Genomic DNA, 21,182 nt, shown 5'->3' with positions numbered 1-21,182 from the left:
AGGCTCCACATGTACTTGCCATCAAATTGGCATTAACTGATCAACACTATGGTGCTCACATGGTAGTAATATTCTCCAGGGATTAGGGGTTAGGGTGGTAAATACACAACTAATGGACACGGTGAGCATTGTAGAAGGGAAGGGCATGCCTCTAATCCTTGCTTGGGTGAGACAAAGTCATACAATGTAACCAAAATGTTTGTACCCTCATAATATTCTGAAATAAAAATAAATAAATAAATAAACTCACAGTTATTAGCATACCTAATGGTGAGACTTTTAGAAGCATTCCTTTCAGGATGGGAATACATGTTAACACCCATGCATGGAGTTCCCAGCCAATGCAATACTATACAAAAAAAGAAATAGATTATAGGAATTAGAAAAACAGAGTTAAGCCTGTTTTTCCTCAGATGTTTTCATTTTCTACATGTAAATTTCCAGAGAATTAGTGAATAAAGTATTACAGCTATGACGCAAGTTCATCCAGTTTAGTAAAACAATCATTAGAATTATTATAAAGCAGAAACAGTGCATTCAAAAATGTAATATTAGTTGGCTCAACACATTTTGAGAGCCCCACTAAGTATCAGGTCTTAGTCTAGTCTACAGATACAGCAGTGAGCAAAAGAGACAAAATGCCTGCCTTCTTGAAGCTTGCATTCTAGTTAAAAAAAAAAACAAAAAACAGAAATGATAGTAAAAATAGGAAAAAGAAAATATCTAATTCACCATAGCAACAAAAACTATTAGGTGCCTAGAAATAGACCAAACAAATATAATACCTAAATAATGCAGACATATGCAGTGTATGTGGATTGTAACAGTATCATAAATATGTTAATTGATCTATAAATTTAATACAGTTTCAATCAAAATACAACAGGTGAGGGAGATTTAAAATTCATGTGGAAGGTATGAAAGTGTCGAGAATAAACAAAACAATTTTTAAAGAACAAGTGAGGGATCCAGCCTCAAGAAATGAAGACTTATTTATAAAGTCATAGTCACAAAGACAATATAGCTTTGGTCAGAGATAGAAAAATAAACCAATGGAGTAGAATAGAAAGCATAGAAATAGACTCATGCATACTCACTATATAACTGAGATTTTATATATATTAATAAAAATTAATGACAAAAAGATTCACTATTCAATAAGTGAATCTTGGTGAAATAGATTTATCTGTATGGAAAAAAATGCCGATGGGTCAAATTTTAATATCTTGGAATAGGAAAGGATTTCTTACACAAAATGTTAAATAAACATGGACAACAAAGAAAATTGATGGATATATTTAACTTCATTCAAATTACAAACTTGTGCACAACAGACATTATAAAAAGGGAAAAAACAAGCCCACCTGCCAAGAGAAAACATTTACCGTGCACAAAACATTCAAATCATTGGCATGTAGCATACTTAAAGTACTCCCTACAAATCAACAATAATAAACAATCCTATGGGAAAATGACCAAATAAGGCAATTCTCAGAAGAAGAAACATGAATGACCAATAAACAAAAGAAAAGACGTTCATATTCACTAGTAGTCAGAAGAATACAAAATAAAACCGCCCATCAAATTGGCAACAACAACAGCAAAAAATTTCAAGTATCTCTCAATCTCTAGTGCTGGTGAGGATGTGAAGTGACAGGAACTTCCATAATCTACTGGTAGAAATGTAAACTGTTAAAACCACTTTGGAGACAAAATTGATATTTTTAGTAAAGTCGAAAATACTCATCACCCACAACCCATGAATTCTAATTCTAGGTATATAAACTAGGAAAACTATTAGATAGCTTCACAAGGAATCATGTACAATAATAACCAGTTTAGCATTGTTCATTCAAATTCTTTATAGAAACTTAGTTTACTTGAGAAGCACTTGAAAAGTTTAAGCCTAAATAGCCCAATTCAATAATTGGAAGAAACTCATTAGGGTGAAATTTTCAAATTTCTGAAATATGTATACCATCCCCTTTTTAATAAAACTTATAAAGCAAAATGTGAATTCTACGTACCTCAAGTGTGGATTAGTGAAATTTTCAATTGCAGCTGCTACTTCTGTTTCAGGCAGCTTGAGTCCTCCAAGATTAATAAATTCTTACAAATGTTTTAAAGTTATTAAATTGTTAATGGAAAAAAATTGAGTGAAGACATTGAATTTTTCTAGCTCACTTTTTAGAAATAAATCTTAACTGCATAAAACTGCATTTATCTCTTTTATTTTGAGTTCACTGGAGGTAAGGCCTGTGTTTTTATTGTTTTAATTACTTTTAATAAAATGTGTATTTCAGATAAATAAATATTATTGGGAACAATAAATCCTATGTCTTTATAATATTCACAGTTTTGTGTTCCCAGAAAGTGTTTTAAGCTTAGCAATAAAAAAAATTTTATCTTTTTTTAAAACTTAGAGCAATATGTGACTATAGAAAATATGCCACAAAAGCAGAAAAATATGTCACATACTAATAATTATTCACATGATGATAATGTATGGAAAAAGGTTTAAGAAATCGTCTTTAATATCCTTTTTCAGAGTGTTAAAACATAAACATAGGCATAGTACGCCTATGTTTTAAAGAGTTTATTTGAGCAGTGAATCAGACAGTGCCAAAATGCAAGCAGTTTGGGGCTCCACTGAAGGTGAGGAGTAGGGGGTGTCTTTTATAAGGTGTTTGTGGAAGCAAGACAAAGAAAATATTTAATTGCTTAATGTGGAACAATAGCCTTAAAGTCTCTAGTTAGAGGTTAGTTGGTGGTTTATGACTGGTTAAGCTTAAATTTGATTTTCCTGGGGGGGCGGAGCAAGATGGCGGACGAATAACACCGCCAGACAGAGGGTCTCTGCAAAAAGACAGATTCTAGCAGAAACTAGAGGAAAGAAGCAAGAAGACGAGCATACAGCGGACAAGGGCCGGAAGGAGGGGTACCTGAGACCCCGGGAGACTCCACGGGAGGAGGCTGCGGAGGAGAACTGGAGGCTGAGACCACCGGAGCAGCCCGGAGACCAGCGGCAAGGGTAGGTGGATCTGCCGTTTCCCCTCCCCTGCATTCGAGACTGCTGGTGGGCTCCCCAGCGGGTGGAGAGACCTGCGGACACCAGCCCAGAGACTGCCGCCGCCTGCCAACGGTGAGCCTGTAGCAGACGTGGCACCAGGTTCCCAACTTCCTCCGGGCACCTCCGTGTGCACAGACCCGAGCCGCGCGGCAGGCGCCATATTGCCTCCTCCCCCCCTCCGCCGACCCTACCCGCGGCTGCCCAGAGAGACAATACAGCCACCAGCCGGAGGCACCTCCAGGGAACGGGACCTTCCCGTTTGGGACCCCGCCCGCCCTCCCAGGTGCTGCTGGCACCGTGTTCCCAGGAAAACGGTGCCGACTCAGAGGCTGAGAGACATAGACCCAGCTTGGGCTCCCTGTGGGTGAATTAGGACCGGAAATCCTCTCCCTGGTGGGAATACAGTTTGAACTCTGGGACCCAGAGGTCGGACCTGCAGACCAGATCCCCTGCACCGAGGGCTAGCATTGCCCGGGGCACAGAAGGGTTATAGGTGAACAGCCTACTGAGGTGTGTGTGCCTCCAGGGGCGGATTGGCGTCCTAGAGGGCAACCCTCCTCCCAGGAGGAGGCCGTGCGCCCAACCCAGGTGGCGTTCCTGTGCAGGGAACCTCCCCGCTGGCATCACAGTCCGGGGAGGCCTGGTGGCTTGTGGTCTGGCCTGCTGGCAGAGGCCCAGGAGTAGCTGCGGAGTTGGGGAGGGTGGAAAGAAACGAGGCCTGCTGCAGACTGCGGGTCTCAGACAGCCCCACCCCCACACCCAGACTTTCTGGCTGAGCGGGACCATTCCAGCCCCGCGCTGACAGCAGAGAACAGAACTTTGACCCCTGCTAACGGCCTGAGGGCAGGCTTACCCAACCCACCTCCGCCCAGAACGAGAGCTGATAACAGGACTCAAAATCAACACCATAGCCTGTTCCTCCAAGCAAACGCCACCTACTGACAGGGACGGCATCTTGCACAGCCTTTCCACGGCACCCACTGACTCAATATACAGGGAGTGGTCCAATTTCACCCACAGGCACCACCTAACGCCTCAGAAACTAAACAAGGTGTGTGAATACCCAAACAATAACCTAAGGAAAGAAACAACAACTGATAGACATGGGAAGAAATCAGCGAAAGAACTCAGGAAATATGAAGAACCAAACGGAAAACACACCCCCAAAGAGGAGCACCAGCCCCCTAGAAACGGACACCGACCAAAATCAGGCAACCAATATGACAGAAGAGGAATTTTGTATGTGGAACATAAGAACACTCACCCAGCTGCAACAACAACTCAACAACCAACACCAAGAAACCACAAAAAGTCTCCAGGATATGAGAAAAGAAATAGACACATTGAAGAAAAGTGTAACCGAACTCCTGGAAATGAAGAATCAATTCAAGGAACTACAAAATACAGTGGAAAGTCTCAAGAACAGGGTAGATGAAGCAGAAGAAAGAATCTCAGAGCTTGAAGATAACACCCTCCAATTAAATAAATCAGTCACAGAAATAGAGCAGAGAAACAAGAGAAAAGAGCAAAGCCTACAAGAGCTGTGGGATTATGTGAAGAAACCTAATGTGAGGGTCATAGGGTTACAGGAAGGGGAAGAAGACAACACTCAAGGGTTGGACAAGCTGTTTGAAGATATAATAGAGGAAAATTTCCCAGGCCTTGCTCAAAATCTTGATATACAAGTTCAAGAAGCTCAGAGGACCCCTGGGAGATTCAACGCAAACAGGAAGACGTCACGACATGCAGTCATCAGACTAACCAAAGTATCAACTAAAGAGGCCCTTCTAAGAGCTGTAAGACAAAAGAAGCAAGTAACATACAAGGGAAAGCCAATTCGAATAACATCAGACTTCTCTAATGAGACTTTACAAGCAAGGAGAGACTGGGGCCCCATTCTCACTCTTTTGAAACAAAACAATGCCCAGCCTAGAATATTATTCCCTGCAAAACTAAGCTTCATATATGAAGGAGAAATAAAAACATTCTCAGACAAGCAAAGGCTCAGAGAATTCACCAAGACAAGACCAGCCCTACAAGAAGTACTTAAAACAGCGTTATGCACGGAACATCATAAAAATAACCCACGAATATAAAAACAACCAAAACCCAAAGATATTAAAGGCCAGATATTACAATGGCTCAAGACAGAAATCATAGCAACAACATCCAACCCAACAGAATGATCAGTAATCTACCTTAACCTATCAGTTCTCTCAATAAATGTGAATGGCTTAAACTCTCCACTCAAGAGACATAGGCTGGCTGAATGGATAAGAAAATACAGGCCAAGTATATGCTGTCTTCAGGAAACACATCTAACCTGCAAGGATGCATATAGACTAAAAATAAAAGGGTGGAGATCAATATTCCAAGCAAATAGAAGCCAAAAGAAGGCTGGTGTGGCAGTTCTAATTTCAGACGATTTAGTTTTTAAACCAACAAAAGTAGTAAAAGACAAAGAGGGTCATTATATAATGGTGAAGGGCACAGTCCAACAAGAAGAGATAACAATTTTAAATATATATGCACCCAACTTAGGTGCACCCAGATTCATAAAGCAAACCTTACTGGAGCTAAGCAAATGGATTAATAGCAACTCCATAATCGCCGGAGATTTCAACACCCCACTGACGGCACGGGACAGATCCTCCAAACAGAAAATTAATAAAGAAATAATGGACTTAAACAAAACTCTAGAACAATTGGGTCTGACAGACATCTACAGAACATTCTACCCAAAATCCACTGAATATACGTTCTTCTCATCAGCTCACGGGACATTCTCTAAGATTGACCATATCCTAGGACACAAAGAAAATCTCAAGAAATTTAAAAAAATAGAAATCATACCATGTACCTTCTCAGATCACAGTGGAATAAAAGTAGAAATCAACCCTAACAGAAACTCACATTTCTACACAAAAACGTGGAAATTAAACAACCTCCTACTAAATGATTACTTCGTAAATGAAGAAATCAAGACAGAAATAAAAAACTTCTATGAAGAAAACGACAATGGAGAGACAAGTTATCAACTCCTCTGGGACACAGCTAAAGCAGTTCTGAGAGGAAAGTTTATCTCCATTAATGCCTATAACCAAAAGACAAGAAGATCACAAATAGACAATTTAATGAAACGACTCAAAGAGCTGGAAAAAGAAGAACAGACCAACCCCAAACCCAGCAGAAGAAGTGAAATCAACAAGATCAAATCAGAACTAAACGAAATTGAAAACAGGAAAGCTATTCAGGAGATTAATAAAACAAAAAGCTGGTTCTTTGAAAAAATAAACAAAATTGACACACCATTGGCTAAGCTAACGAAAAGCAGAAAAGAGAAATCTCTAATAAGCTCCATCAGGAATAAAAAAGGAGATATCACAACTGACCCCAAAGAGATACAAGATACAATTTATGAATACTACAAAAATCTTTATGCACACAAACTGGAAAATGTGGAGGAAATGGACAAATTTCTAGAAACACACAGCCTCCCTAGGCTCAACCAGGAAGAAATACATTCCCTGAACAGACAAATCTCAACAGCTGAAATAGAAACAGCAATTAAAAATCTCCCTAAAAAGAAAAGTCCCGGTCCAGATGGCTTCACACCTGAATTTTACCATACTTACAAAGAAGAACTAGTACCTATCTTGCAGAAACTATTCCACAACATCGAGAAGAACGGAAACCTCCCCGACACCTTTTATGAAGCGAATATTACTCTGATACCAAAACCAGGAAAGGATGCAACAAAAAAAGAAAACTACAGACCAATATCCCTAATGAATATAGATGCAAAAATTTTCAACAAAATCTTAGCTAACCGAATCCAGACACTTATCAAAAAAATAATCCACCACGACCAAGTGGGCTTCATCCCAGGGATGCAGGGATGGTTCAACATACGTAAATCTATAAATGCAATTCACCACATAAACAGAAGCAAAAACAAAGACCACATGATTCTTTCAATAGATGCAGAAAAAGCTTTTGACAAAATTCAACACCCTTTCATGATACGAACACTTAAGAAAATAGGCATAGAAGGGACATACCTAAAAATGATACAAGCCATATATGACAGACCCATCGCCAACATCATACTGAATGGGGAAAGATTGAAATCATTCCCACTTAGAACTGGAACCAGACAAGGCTGCCCACTATCTCCACTTCTGTTCAACATAGTGCTGGAAGTCTTGGCTACAGCAATCAGACAGGAAAATGGAATCAAAGGTATCCAAATAGGGGCAGAAGAGATCAAACTTTCACTGTTTGCTGATGATATGATATTGTATCTAGAAAACCCCAAGGATTCAACCAAGAAACTCCTGGAACTGATAAATGAATATAGTAAAGTCTCAGGATACAAAATCAATACACAGAAATCAGAGGCATTCATATACGCCAACAACAATCTAATTGAGAACCAAATCAAAGACTCAATTCCCTTCACAATAGCAACAAAGAAATTAAAGTACCTAGGAATATATTTAACCAAAGAGGTAAAAGACCTCTACAGGGAGAACTATGAAACACTGAGGAAGGAAATAGCAGAGGATGTAAACAGATGGAAATCCATACCATGCTCGTGGATCGGCAGACTCAACATCATCAAAATGTCTATACTACCCAAACTGATCTACAGATTCAATGCAATACCTATTAAAATCCCATCAGCATTCTTCACAGATATAGAAAAAATAATTTTACGCTTCGTATGGAACCAAAGAAGACCCCGAATATCAAGAGCAATTCTAGGCAACAAAAACAAAATGGGAGGCATTAATATGCCAGATATCAAACTATACTACAAAGCTGTAGTAATTAAAACAATATGGTATTGGCACAAAAACAGGAATATTGACCAGTGGAACAGATGTGAGAATCCTGATATAAAACCATCCTCATATAGCCATCTCATCTTTGACAAAGCAGACAAAAACATACGCTGGGGAAAAGAATCTCTCTTCAATAAATGGTGCTGGGAAAACTGGATAGCCACCTGTAGAAGGCTAAAACAGGACCCACACCTTTCACCTCTCACAAAAACCAACTCACGCTGGATAACAGACTTAAACCTAAGATATGAAACTATTAGAACTCTAGAGGAAAAAGTTGGAAACACTCTCCTAGACATCGGCCTAGGCAAAGACTTTATGAAGAAGTCCCCAAAGGCAATCACAGCAGCAACAAAAATAAATAAATGGGACATGATCAAACTACAAAGCTTCTGCACAGCCAAAGAAATAGTCATGAAAGTAAACAGACAACCTACAGAATGGGAGAAAATTTTTGCATCCTATGCATCCGATAAGGGACTGATAACTAGAATATACTTAGAACTCACGAAAATTAGGAAGAAAAAATCAAATAACCCCATTAAAAAGTGGGCAAAAGACTTGAACAGAAATTTTTCTAAAGAAGACAGAAGAATGGCCAACAAACATATGAAGAAATGCTCAACATCTCTAATCATCAGGGAAATGCAAATCAAAACCACAATGAGATATCACTTAACCCCAGTGAGAATGGCCTTTATCAAAAAATCTCCAAACAATAAATGCTGGCGTGGTTGCGGAGAGAGAGGAACACTCCTACACTGCTGGTGGGACTGCAAACTAGTTCAACCTCTGTGGAAAGCAATATGGAGATACCTTAAAGCGATACAAGTGAATCTACCATTTGATCCAGCAATCCCTTTGCTGGGCATCTACCCAAATGATCCAGTGACACTCTACAAAAAAGACACCTGCACTCGAATGTTTATAGCAGCACAATTCATAATTGCAAGGCTGTGGAAACAGCCCAAGTGCCCATCAATCCAAGAATGGATTAATAAAATGTGGTATATGTATACCATGGAGTACTATTCAGCTCTAAGAAACAATGGTGATATAGCACATCTTATATTTTCCTGGTTAGAGCTGGAACCCATACTACTAAGTGAAGTATCCCAAGAATGGAAAAACAAGCACCAGATATATTCTCCAGAAAACTGGTATTAACTGACTAGCACCTAAGTGGACACATAGGTACTACAGTAATAGGGTATTGGGCAGGTGGGAGGGGGGAGGGGGGAGGTGGGTGGGTATATACATACATAATGAGTGAGATGTGCACCATCTGGGGGATGGTCATGATGGAGACTCAGACTTTTGGGGGGAGGGGGGGAAATGGGCATTTATTGAAACCTTAAAATCTGTACCCCCATAATATGCCAAAATAAAAAAAACAAAAAACAAAAAACAAAAAAAAAAAAAAAGAAACTCTATTGTGAACACATAAAAAAAAAAAAAAAAAAAAATTTGATTTTCCTAGTATATAAGTTGGGTTTCTACTCTGAGTTGCATTTCCATTTGATTGTGTAGAAACTCAGGGAGATTGGGCCACCTCAGTCTAATAGCCCCCCCAATTAATTATTTTAATAAAAGCTAGATAGAGAAAAAAGTTGACTTCATATCAGATTAATGATGCTTTCCCTTCAAAGTTTATTTCTATAAAAATTATTTTCATCTCCCATGTAAATATGTGCTTATTAAAAGTAAATAAGCAAAAGAGAATATTACAAATTCTAGGACACTCAGATATTTTCATACATTTCCCAAGTTAAAATATTAAGTAGAGTATTTTTTTTGCTGACAAAATTAAATTTAAATTTTTTTAATTTTAAATTAAAACTATAATTTAGCACTTTCAGCAATTTGATTCAACTGTCTAACTGTATGTAAAGAAACAATTCTAATATTTAAAAGCCAAAATTCAGAAAAGCTCTCTAAAAATGTTTCTAAAAATGTTTCCAAAAATGTAATATAAGCTAGCTACTTACTGCCAATATTCAAAATATGCTCAGAAAAATATTACGGCAGGAGCAAATAATAAAGAATTTTAACATATTTCTGACAATTAAATCTTACTTTAAATAAATTAAAAGATTTTCAAAGTAAAATTGCTCAGTTTAATCACAGTAGCCACCAAGTGGACAAAGCTTAGTATTACATCATAAACTCTCAGTGATTTACTCCAGTAAGCTATTACAGACAGGTCTAAAAGATGTACCACTGCTAAAAACTAATTAAGTAGCATATTCCATGTAATCAACTACTCTGCTTTCATTGCCAAAATGTTCTGCAAAATAGTATAAAGTAGTTAGCAATTTGCTTTCCATTAAATTTTAGAGTCTACACAAATGAATAATATAGCATTATAAAATAAATATACCTTAAATCAATTGAATAAATACAAAGTTAATTTAGATATAAGCACAGGTAAATGCCAGGCCTCATCCCTATAATAGTTAGCCACCAATATTCATAAGCATTGAATTGTTATAAATAGAACAATAAAGTACAAGGTCACAACTTTTGTGGAGATTTAATCTCTAAACTAAAGAGAATGCATATATAATGTGAAAATGCTTGTGCCGCACTTACACATACAGTGCTAGATAGAGTGAATGTTTGCACGTCCCCATTGTATTTATGCATCTGGGCCTATTAAGGGTCTCGTCACCCAGGGAAGCAAGGATCTGTCTATACCATGGATAGAAGACCAGAGAGTGACTCCCTATAGCCAAAAATGACTGATAACAATAATAACAATAGCCAATATCTAACAGAATGTTTATAAACACTTCACATGTATTAATTCATTAAAAAGTAATTGCAGTAGGCTGAGTAATGGCCACCCAAAGATACCAGATCCTAATCCCTGGGGCCTGTAAATGTTACCTTATGAGGAAAAGAGAGTCCTTGCAGATGTGATTAGATTAAGCCTCCTGAGATGGTGAGATTATCCAGATGGCCGCTACATGTAATCACAAGTGTCTTTGCAAGAGAGAGGCAGAGGGAGATTTGACATACAGAGAAGAGAAGATACACACAGAAAAGAAGGCCGTGTGACGCCAGAGGCAGAGGTTGGCCGCAAGCCAAGGAATGCCAGCAGCCACCAGCAGCTGGAAGAGGCAAGGAGCAGATTTTCTTCCAGCGCCTGTGGAGCTTTGGTTTCAGCCCAGTGACACTGATTTCAGACTTCTGGCCTCCAGAACTGTGCGTGAAATAAAATAAATTTCTGTTTACCAAATGTGTGGTAATTCGTTACAGCATCCACAGAAAACTAATATGGTTACTGGCTTTGTTCGTTTTCCAGATGAGGAATCTAGATTGCCCCTCATGGGAAACCTGTCCTACCTCTGGACCTTCTGATGACATGAGCCATTAAATTTTCTTCATTGTTTGAGTTGAGTTGTGTTTTCTGTTACTTACAATACTATAGATCCGCCTGATTAAAAAAAAAAAAAAAAAACGGTATTTTACAGTCTTCTCTGATTATTTTATATGTGTGTGTTGGTTGTCAAAGTAAATTACACATTGAGTTACAAGTAATTTTTATATTTTTTCATTTTACTTTATTTTATTTTTCATGAAGAAAAATTTTATATATATGTGTGTGTGCGCACATACACATAAATGAGGGAGGAAGTATTTTAATTTAAAAAGCCAAATTTCTAATTGTCACAGATACAAGCTACATCTGGGATCACAAACTCACTGCTAATAAGGCTAGGATGGCTTCACAAATAAGTTAAGCAAGCAAAATATTTTTTAAAAAGACAGAATCAGTTTCACTGTCAGTAAGCACAGGAGAATGTGATGGTTGGGACTGTAAGAAAAAGAAGGATATAGGCCAGGCATGGGGGCTCATGCCTGTAATCCTAGTATTCTGGGAAGCAGAGGCAGGCGGATTGCTCAAAGTCATGAATTCAAAACCAGCCTGGGCAAGAGCGACACCCCGTCTCTACTATAAATAGAAAGAAATTAATTGGCTAACTAATATATATAGAAAAAAAATTAGCCAGGCATGATGGCGCATGCCTGTAGTCCCAGCTACTTGGGAGGCTGAGGCAGAAGGATTGCTTGAGCCCAGGAGTTTGAGGTTGCTGTGAGCTAGGCTGACTGCCATGGCACTCACTCTAGCCTGGGTAACAAAGCGAGACTCTGTCTCAAAAAAAAAAAAATAAAAAAAGAAAAAGAAGGATATATACTCTATCTCAAGAGAGCAATAGCTACAGCCCATGTAATCGTGGCCACACAACTAATCTCAAAATTTTAAGATATTGCATAGACCAAATAAAGCATGTCTGTGGGTAGAATCTGGCCATTAGGCCTTGAATTTATGACCTTGCTTGAAAAACTCTCTTCAGGAATATAACATGTATTTGTGGATCTACTGGAGGTAGTGAGTTATGTGAAAAATCCAATGAGAGCGGGAAATGTGAATATTGAAATCAGAAATCTTGGGTTCAAGTCCCAATTATGTTATTAGGCAATACTCAAAACATGCTAAGTCCTAGAGCTGGCTCCTAACTTTAATAAAATTGTGAATACAGTATTCTGGTGAGATTTAATGAGAGCAGGAGTAAAGTGAACAAGTGTTTATGAAGGACACTAACAAATTAGAGGTCAATGAAAGTCAGAGTCCTTGGAATGGAATATTGCAAACTTCCTCATAGATGGTAAGTTCCTGAAAGTCAGAGCCGGGGACTTGTCACCTTTTGCCAGCACGCTTCCTTTATGACACACAAAAGGCACACACCTATGTGTCCAATGAGTGGGCAATAGACACAAATAAATGGTTTTCTAAGATGAGTAAAAGAGATCAATTGTTCTTGATATGGCCATTTATGGATAGGCAATGAGAAATGGATTCAAAATAAAAGAAGTTTAAAAGATTTCAAGTTTTCATGCATTTTGACAGATTGATCAAGAAAATGAAACAGATTAAAAAATTCACTGTATCAGTGAGAGCATTTTGATACCATTTAGAAGGCAATTTAGAAGCTCATTCATAAGCTGTTTTTTCAGCAGCCCCACGGTTCTAAAATAAGTATGCAAATTCTCAAACAATATGTGAAAAATATGACTAACCCTGGCTATAATGTGTGAGATAAATCAAAGGGTGCAACACAGTTGCACAGTTGACTCTTGAACAACATGGGGTTAGGGTATCAACCCCTGCACAGCACAGTCAAAAATCCACATATAACTTTTAATTCCCCAAAAACTTAATTACTAATCACCTAATGTTGAACAGATGCCTTACTAATAAGCAGTTGATTGACACATATTTTATCATATCATGTGTGTGATAAACTATAGTCTTACAATAAAGTAAGATTTCTTTTCTTAAAATAAAGTTAAATTTCTTTTCTTACAATAAAGTAAGATTTCTTTTCTAGAGAAAAGAAAATGTTATTAAGAAATCATAAGAAAAAGAAAGGTCTTCAACTTCATTGTCTTCATATTGAGTAGGTAATACTGACATTGCAATAAGTATTAATACTTACGTACAACAGATATCAGTTGCTAGTGTGTGCTATTGGTTAGACACTCTGATAAATACCATATAAACATTTAATTTAATCCTCGCAAGAATTTCATGAAGTAGATATTTTATCCATTTTGGAGATGAGAAAATTGAGTTCAAATATTCTAAATAAATCGCCCCAAATTATCTCTCCACAGGCTTATTTTCAAGGATTTATCATTATGGTTCATGTGAAGATATTATAGAAATTCTATTAATAAAACTCTATAGAAAATCAAAGAAATACTTTTTTAAAATTTTTATTTCATTCATTTTTGTCCATTATTTTTCTACAACTTATATAATACCTGTAATATATAAGTTTTACTAGTCCTGTAAGAAAAAATGCAGAACCCCCTGACAAGGGCATATTCCCTTAGCATTTCTTTTTCTTACTGAAACCTCTACTTTAATTCTCAGTATAAGAAAGATAAATAAACTATTAACATGATAGTATAACATCAAATTAGATAGCTAAACTTAGTGCACTTTAGTCAGGTTTTAGTCTGAAAATGTCATTCTTAGTGCACTTGTGGCCAAAGACTGACTAGACACACCAAGGTAAGGCAAGCACAATAATGAAGTTTATTGAGAAGAGAAAGATAGTATTAAAGGACAAGAGCAAGATATAGGTTTACAGAGCATAATACATACACCAAAGATGACGACTGGAACCCTTGCCACCACAGGAAAAGAGTTTGGTTATGGTCTGTGTCTTGTTTTATAGTACCAGATTGGGACATCCCTAGAGGCTCAGGTGTCACCATGGAACCACTTTGATTGGACAGTTGGGAGTTGCATTACTACACCTGGAAGTTGTTCTAGGTCAATTTCCAGACTTTATGGTAGCTATACTGCTTAGCCCATGGGCAAGTGAGTCCTCTGCATTCTTTTGCAGCTGGCACCTTGAGTTCTCATTGGCAGATTCATAGGGTGTTCCCTCCTACCCCAGGTATGGCAGTTGCTCCAGGCAGGATTAGGGTAGGGAAGGATCAAGATGGGGGCAAGAGCATCCACTTTCATCCCTAGGAGACCCAGAATCCCTCACTATCAATTCCTCACTATCTAACACACTCACTAACATTTTGTTGCATTGCTTATTCCACCATTCTTTCATTTCTATTAAGTTAAGCCTTAGGTTTAAAGTTAAAATATTAAATATTTAATTAATTAATTATTAATTTAATTAATATTTATTAAAATATTAATATTAAATAAAAAGTTAAAATATTTTAATCAAACAAATTTCAATGTGTAGATTAGGAGACTGTATAAAAATATTATATTTCATCGATTTTACAATGACTTTGTATCACATTTTAACAACTTGAAATGTGGGGATGAGACTTTCAACCTATGATGTGTCATGGTTTATTGGCAATGCTTTTTCTATATAAATCAATAGTGACACTTGGAATCAATAGCATCTTAAATTTGATCAAATATGGGAGCTTCAAACAGCATTACATTTCTGTATTCTTTTTACAGTAAAAGCTTATTTCAAAAATAAAACCCTTCCATCATAATCTCAAGAGAATGGCTTACTAGAATTAAGTATCAATAAATAAGAGTTTATCGCTCTTTCTGTGCTTAGCGCAGCCATGGCCCGCGGTCCCAAGAAGTATCTGAAGCGTGTAGCAGCTCCAAAGCATTGGATGCTGGATAAGCTGACCGGTGTGTTTGCTCCTCGTCCATCCACCGGTCCCCACAAGCTGAGAGAGTGTCTCCCACTCATCATTTTCCTAAGAAACAGGCTTAAGTATGCCCTGACAGGAGATCAAGTGAAGAAGATCTGCATGCAGCACTTCATTAAAATCGATGGCAAGGTCCGAACTGATATAACCTACCCTGCTGGATTTATGGATGTCATCAGCATTGACAAGACTGGAGAGAATTTCCATCTGATTTATGACACCAAGGGTCGCTTTGCTGTTCATCATATCACACCTGAGGAGGCCAAGTACAAGTTGTGCAAAGTGAGAAAAATCTTTGTGGGCACAAAAGGAATCCCTCATCTGGTGACTCATGATGCTCGTACCATCCGCTATCCTGATCCACTCATTAAAGTGAATGACACCATTCAGATTGATTTGGAGACTGGCAAGATTACTGATTTCATCAAGTTTGACACTGGTAACCTGTGTATGGTGACTGGAGGCGCTAACCTGGGAAGAATTGGTGTGATCACCAACAGAGAAAGACATCCCGGGTCTTTTGATGTGGTTCACGTGAAAGATGCCAATGGCAACAGCTTTGCCACTCGCCTCTCCAACATTTTCGTTATTGGCAAAGGCAACAAACCATGGATTTCTCTTCCTCGAGGAAAAGGTATCTGCCTCACCATTGCTGAAGAGAGGGATAAGAGACTGGCAGCCAAACAGAGCAGTGGGTGAAATGGTCTCCATGTAACATAATAACATGTTAAAAAGTTATTTGTACTTAATTAAAAATATTACAGTGTGAAAAAAAAAGAGTTTATCATTTATCATTGTAATCAATTAATATTTATTTAGCTGTCATTATGTTTATCAATCTCTGTTATTTTTGATTCTTACATTCATAAAACTGTAATTCTAAGATTAACTTTTTGACATTAGCCATTAGAAATTTATATTAAAATTCAAACATGCAATTTAGAATGAAACATAAGTCTTAGATATAGTTATTTTAGAAAATCTCATGTTTTAAAGCATGTTTATTTTTTTCCCTACAGCATAAAAGTGGAAAAGTATTAAAGCATGTTTACATTTTTTGAAAGATCAAAACTTGCTTTTGTTATCTAATAGAAATTCTTGTGAAAAATAGAGCATGTCAAATTCTAATTGTGCCAAATAAATAAATACCTGACAGTTTCTTCGTGGTTCACTTTGTAGGCCCTGGTACATTTCAACACTTTTATTACTTCAGATCAGGCAATAGTAGTTTCAGAAGTTGGGTTTTCTAGCTGCTGTGGTCTGAATGCCCTCCAAAATTCATGTGTTAAAACTTAATCTCTATTGTGGTGATACTATAAGATTGGGGCCTTTGGGGAAATGACTAAATCATGAGGGCTTCACTCTCATGAATGGATTAGTGTCCTATATAAGAGCTGAAGGAAGTGAGCTTAGGCCCCTCGCCCTTCCATCCCTTCCCCGTGTGAAGATGCAGTAAGAAGACCCTTACCAGATACCAAATGCTAGTGCCTTGATATTGGACTATCCAGCCAATAGACTGTAAGAAATAAATTTCTGTTCTTTATAAATAACCTAGTCTGTGTTTATTTTTGTTACAGCAGCACAAACAGACTAAGACACTAGCCAAGTAAGAATTTTTTTTTGTAAAACAGAAAGATTCCATTAAGATCATAATATGTTATTCAGAAGTAAAGCTAGTAAGTACAAAACACTCTATTCCAAGCAATGCAATTAGAAAAAGAATACATTTTAAGATTATCAAGTAAGCCTTTGTTTTGCTTTAGATAAAACCAGGCTTTTAAGTTCCTCTCTGCATGTTTCCAAAAATAACAACAAAATATTGATAAACCTATGTTAAGTAAAAACTATATATTTTATATGACTTAAATTAAACAAAGTCACCTGAGTTAAAAAATAAGTAACAGCAATCTTAACATGTTTTAGAAAGAGAAGCTTAAGAGATCTAGCCAAACAATTTCTCCATTATCATTAGGTGTATAAGACTTACATATTTATAAGTATGTATACAAAACTGTGCTGTAAAAGCCTCCTCATCTGAAAAAAAAGAAAAGAAAAAAAAGAAAAAAACCTTTAGAAAGGTTTCTCAGAAAATTGAGGTCCAGCTAGACTGGACAAATTAAGCGGAATTTAACCCCACCTCAGGTACAATTATTATTATAATTCTGCACTGAAAAGTAGAATAATAGAAATAGTTACATTAAAAAAACCAATATATCATTGATGATAATGTGATACTATAGTTAGTAGAAAAGACTGCCCAGATTTTCATGTCTCTCTTCTCATCTATTTCTTAACATTCTTTTGTCAAGAAAGAGTCCTCATAAAGGGTCATAGGCATACATATGGACATCTTTTTAGAATATTAATAATAAACCCATTTAATTTCATGGCTACATCCCTTTAAAGAGTTTCAGGGACATTGAAATAACTAGGCAGAGGCATTATCTAACTTACAAAATGACACCAACTCTCTCAAAATTTTTAGTTATTTTTTTAATAAGGAAATCTCAAGCAATTCATAAAATAGGAATCTACATTCCTAAGGACCTTTGTATAACATTTAATTCGAAATTTAAGCTAATATTGTAGTTAATCCATTCTTCACACATAATGTCAGATTCTCCACTGATTTGACATATATATTGTTTCACTTCCATTAGAGTAGAAATAGCCAGCATGTTAAAGAATACAAAAACTTGAAGAAATTGAAACAATGTGAAGAATAAAAGATCTCAACCCTCTCCTGAATTTACCATCTTAATGTAGTCCTAGTTAAAGTGAGAGATGATTTAAGGTACAGAAACTGTAAATATTTTGGAACAAAGGATTTTCAAAAATGCACAACTTCTCTTAATGAAGAAAAATTATAATAACACTGTAAAACAAATGAGATTTCACCAGAAAATTACTAATAACTGAAGTTGGGAGAAGATAAATGAAGAATCTTGGTCAGTATCAAGGCAAGAATTGGGCTAATTGTGGTAATAAATAAAACTTGCAAAAACAAAATGAAGCTATTTGCCTTAAAGAGAGGACTCTGTGTAAAACAAGGTCATTATTCCAATCTGTCCAGTATTGATTAGAACTCCACTTCTAGAGGTTAGTTGGAGAATAATCTGACTCAAGGGATAAGGAAGATCAAATGGTTCCAGACCTAAGAAGATAAGATAAAAGAGTTATTTCAGTTTAGTGAGGAACGAATGTCAAGAGATTATACTGAATGAACACTTCAAATGAATAATCTAACCAAGATTCACATTGTCCAGAAAAATCATCATGGACTTCATTTTCCTTTTCAATGAATGTATTTATGAAAAACAGGTGGGAAGATACAAAAGTTTAATGATTAATTTGCATTTGTTGTAAAAAAAGAAGTAAAGTAATTCTCTGTGTCATAGATTTGGAGGCCACAATCCATTTAGAAGCAAAAACATCTCAATGTCTCACAAATTTGTATGTCATAAATGGCATAGGTGATAATACTAAATTTTGAAAGATTTACTTATGAGACTGTTTCATTCAGGTACCAAATGATATCTTATCATTTACCTTACACTAAAACAGATTGATTTATTTTTTTCTCCACATATTTCATAGATGGGATGCTTTGTCTATAATCATTTTACTGAAAGAATTATACCTGCTTACGTCATAATTTTTACTTCATTCATAAGCTGAATTTGGTAATAGAAAAGAGTTAGAAAGGGCTGCAAAACATATTATATCAAGTCAAATAATTTTTATGCAATTTAAAATTTTCTATGTTACTAGAATATTGAGTTATGAAATGTGTATTTATATTTCTAACTTGCTTATTAAATATATCAATAAATGTAAAAGTTATGAAAGCGCAATTATTGGAAATGTAGAGCTGCCTTATACCAACCTCAGAAAAAGTCAGAAGGAGATTTTAGCTGAGATAGGTATCATAACACATGTGCAATGTCTTAAGCAAATTATCTCGGTTGATGTCTAAGTTACCAATGAGATGGGAGCTGCAATAATCCTTATTCTCAGAAGGCTCTGTTGATCTAGAGGCAATTTTCTTGGAAAAGTTACTGTTATGTGTGGTTAAAAGTAGGAGTCAAAGAGTTAAGTTGCAAATTCTGTCTTCACTTCTTTCTAGGCAATTTAGTCTTCCATAGTTCAAATGTACTGTCTACAAAGTAGGATAATATAAGAGAATCCTATCCATATTTTTTGAGAATTAAAGGAGATAATGCACATAATTCACTTAGCAGAGTGTTCAGTACGTAGCAAACAACAGTGTTAGCTAATAATAATTTAAAATGTAATGATAAACAGTATAATTAAGCCCATAATAAAGATAAGTTTTTATGCTCTCAAGGCTTTCTTCTTTTATTAAGAAAATACAGCAAACTATACATTATTTATAGGACTAATTACACAATTTCCTGATATGTTCATATTCTAACAGCATCACTTTTCCCTCTGGTTGTACTACTCAGAAAAAGCTTCATAAGGAAAAAAGAATTTGACCTGAAAACTGCAAGGTACAACGAAGAGAGGAAACCAAGAAACAGGGAATATGAGAGTTAAGGAATAAGGGTAGCAATGAGCAGACAAGCTCATGGAACAGACATAAGAACCATATAAGTAAAACAATCGGTATGCTTTGGGCTCTGGTGAAAAGAATGTTGAATTAACTTAAAATGATATTAGGTAAACTGAAAATAATGTTGGATAAGCACAGTAGTCTCCCCTTATCTGCAGGAGATCCATTCCAAGGCCCCCAGTGGATGCCGTAAACTGAGAATAACACTAAATTCTATGTATACAATGTTTTGTCCTATACATAAATACCTATGCTAAAGTTTAATTTATAAATTAGGCACAGGAAGAGATTAACAACAATAACTAATAATAAAATACAACAATTACAGCAATATACTATAATAAAAATTATGTGAATGTCCTCTCTCCCCCTCTCTCTTTCTCAAATTAGCTTAGTATTTTGGATCATGGTTGACTGCAGAAAGAAACCATGGATAAAGGGGGATTACTGAATGTGAGAGGAATTTATGGAGGTCCTTAAATCAAGTCATAAAAAGTGATCAGTTCTTTCCATGGAGCCCAAATGAAAGTAACCATAAAGTCTTTTCTTCATCAGACATATTTGTGATGAAAATAGGGATGAAAGATTGGTCTAATGATGGCATACAAATTCCATTTGGAAAAAGTAAAAAGTTGGAGTCAAAGAGGTCCACTAGACTCTGTGCTGTCCTATACAGTAGCCACTAGTTACATATAGCTGTTAATACTAAGGACTAGAAATGTGGCTACTGCCACTTGAGATGTACTGTTAAGTGCAAAATACAAACTGGATTTCAAACACTAGAATCAAAAAAAGTAAAAAAAAAAAAACCTCAATATTTTTATGTTAATTACATTTTGAAATGCTAATATTTTAGATAAATTGAGATGAATAAAATATACTATTAAAATTAATTTCAACTTTTTATTTTTAAATGTCTACCAGACAATTCAAAATTTTAGATGTGGCTCACATTATGTTTCTATTAGACAGCTAGAATTTTATTGTAAAGTTGCATCAGTGAAATGATAAAATTGTAAATTAACATAGTAACTGCACAAATGAAGCAAAATAGATGAAAATATTACAAAAGAAGAAATGTAACAGTTCCACGCATAAGGAGAAGGAAAATAACCTCAGGGATGTACGATTGGATTACTAGTTTTACACCTATGAAGCTTATACATGAGAAACTGATGTGAAGAGAATATTAGAATATTTAGTTTTAGAATGCTCAGTATGAGATGGTGGTAGGATATGAAAAAGGAGAGAAGTTAAGGTAAATACAAAATATAAAGTCATTGAATATAGCAAGAAGGGTGTCATACATACTTAGTATATAATATCAGTAAAATAATGAGGACAAAAGCCATATTGTAAAGGATTAAGGAATAAATATTAAAAACTCAAAGGCAACGGAGCATAGATTACTCTTTCGAGGGGCTGTCACTTAATGGAAAATGAGAAACACAAGGTAATAGTAAAGGGTAAG

At 36.1% G+C, this 21,182-nt stretch overlaps 1 protein-coding gene across 1 annotated transcript; it reads left to right on the top strand.

The window, feature by feature from the left end:
• Positions 1-15,025: 15,025 nt before the first annotated feature.
• Positions 15,026-15,896, top strand: LOC105876079 (small ribosomal subunit protein eS4, X isoform-like). Its single transcript, XM_012773679.3, has one exon. The coding sequence runs from the start codon at positions 15,043-15,045 to the stop codon at positions 15,832-15,834; it is 792 nt and encodes a 263-aa protein (XP_012629133.3). The 5' UTR covers positions 15,026-15,042; the 3' UTR covers positions 15,835-15,896.
• The last annotated feature ends 5,286 nt before the right edge of the window (positions 15,897-21,182 follow it).

Source organism: Microcebus murinus, chromosome 11, assembly GCF_040939455.1.
Source record: "Microcebus murinus isolate Inina chromosome 11, M.murinus_Inina_mat1.0, whole genome shotgun sequence".
NCBI lineage: Eukaryota > Metazoa > Chordata > Mammalia > Primates > Cheirogaleidae > Microcebus > Microcebus murinus.
This window is presented reverse-complemented; position numbering and strand designations above follow the sequence as displayed.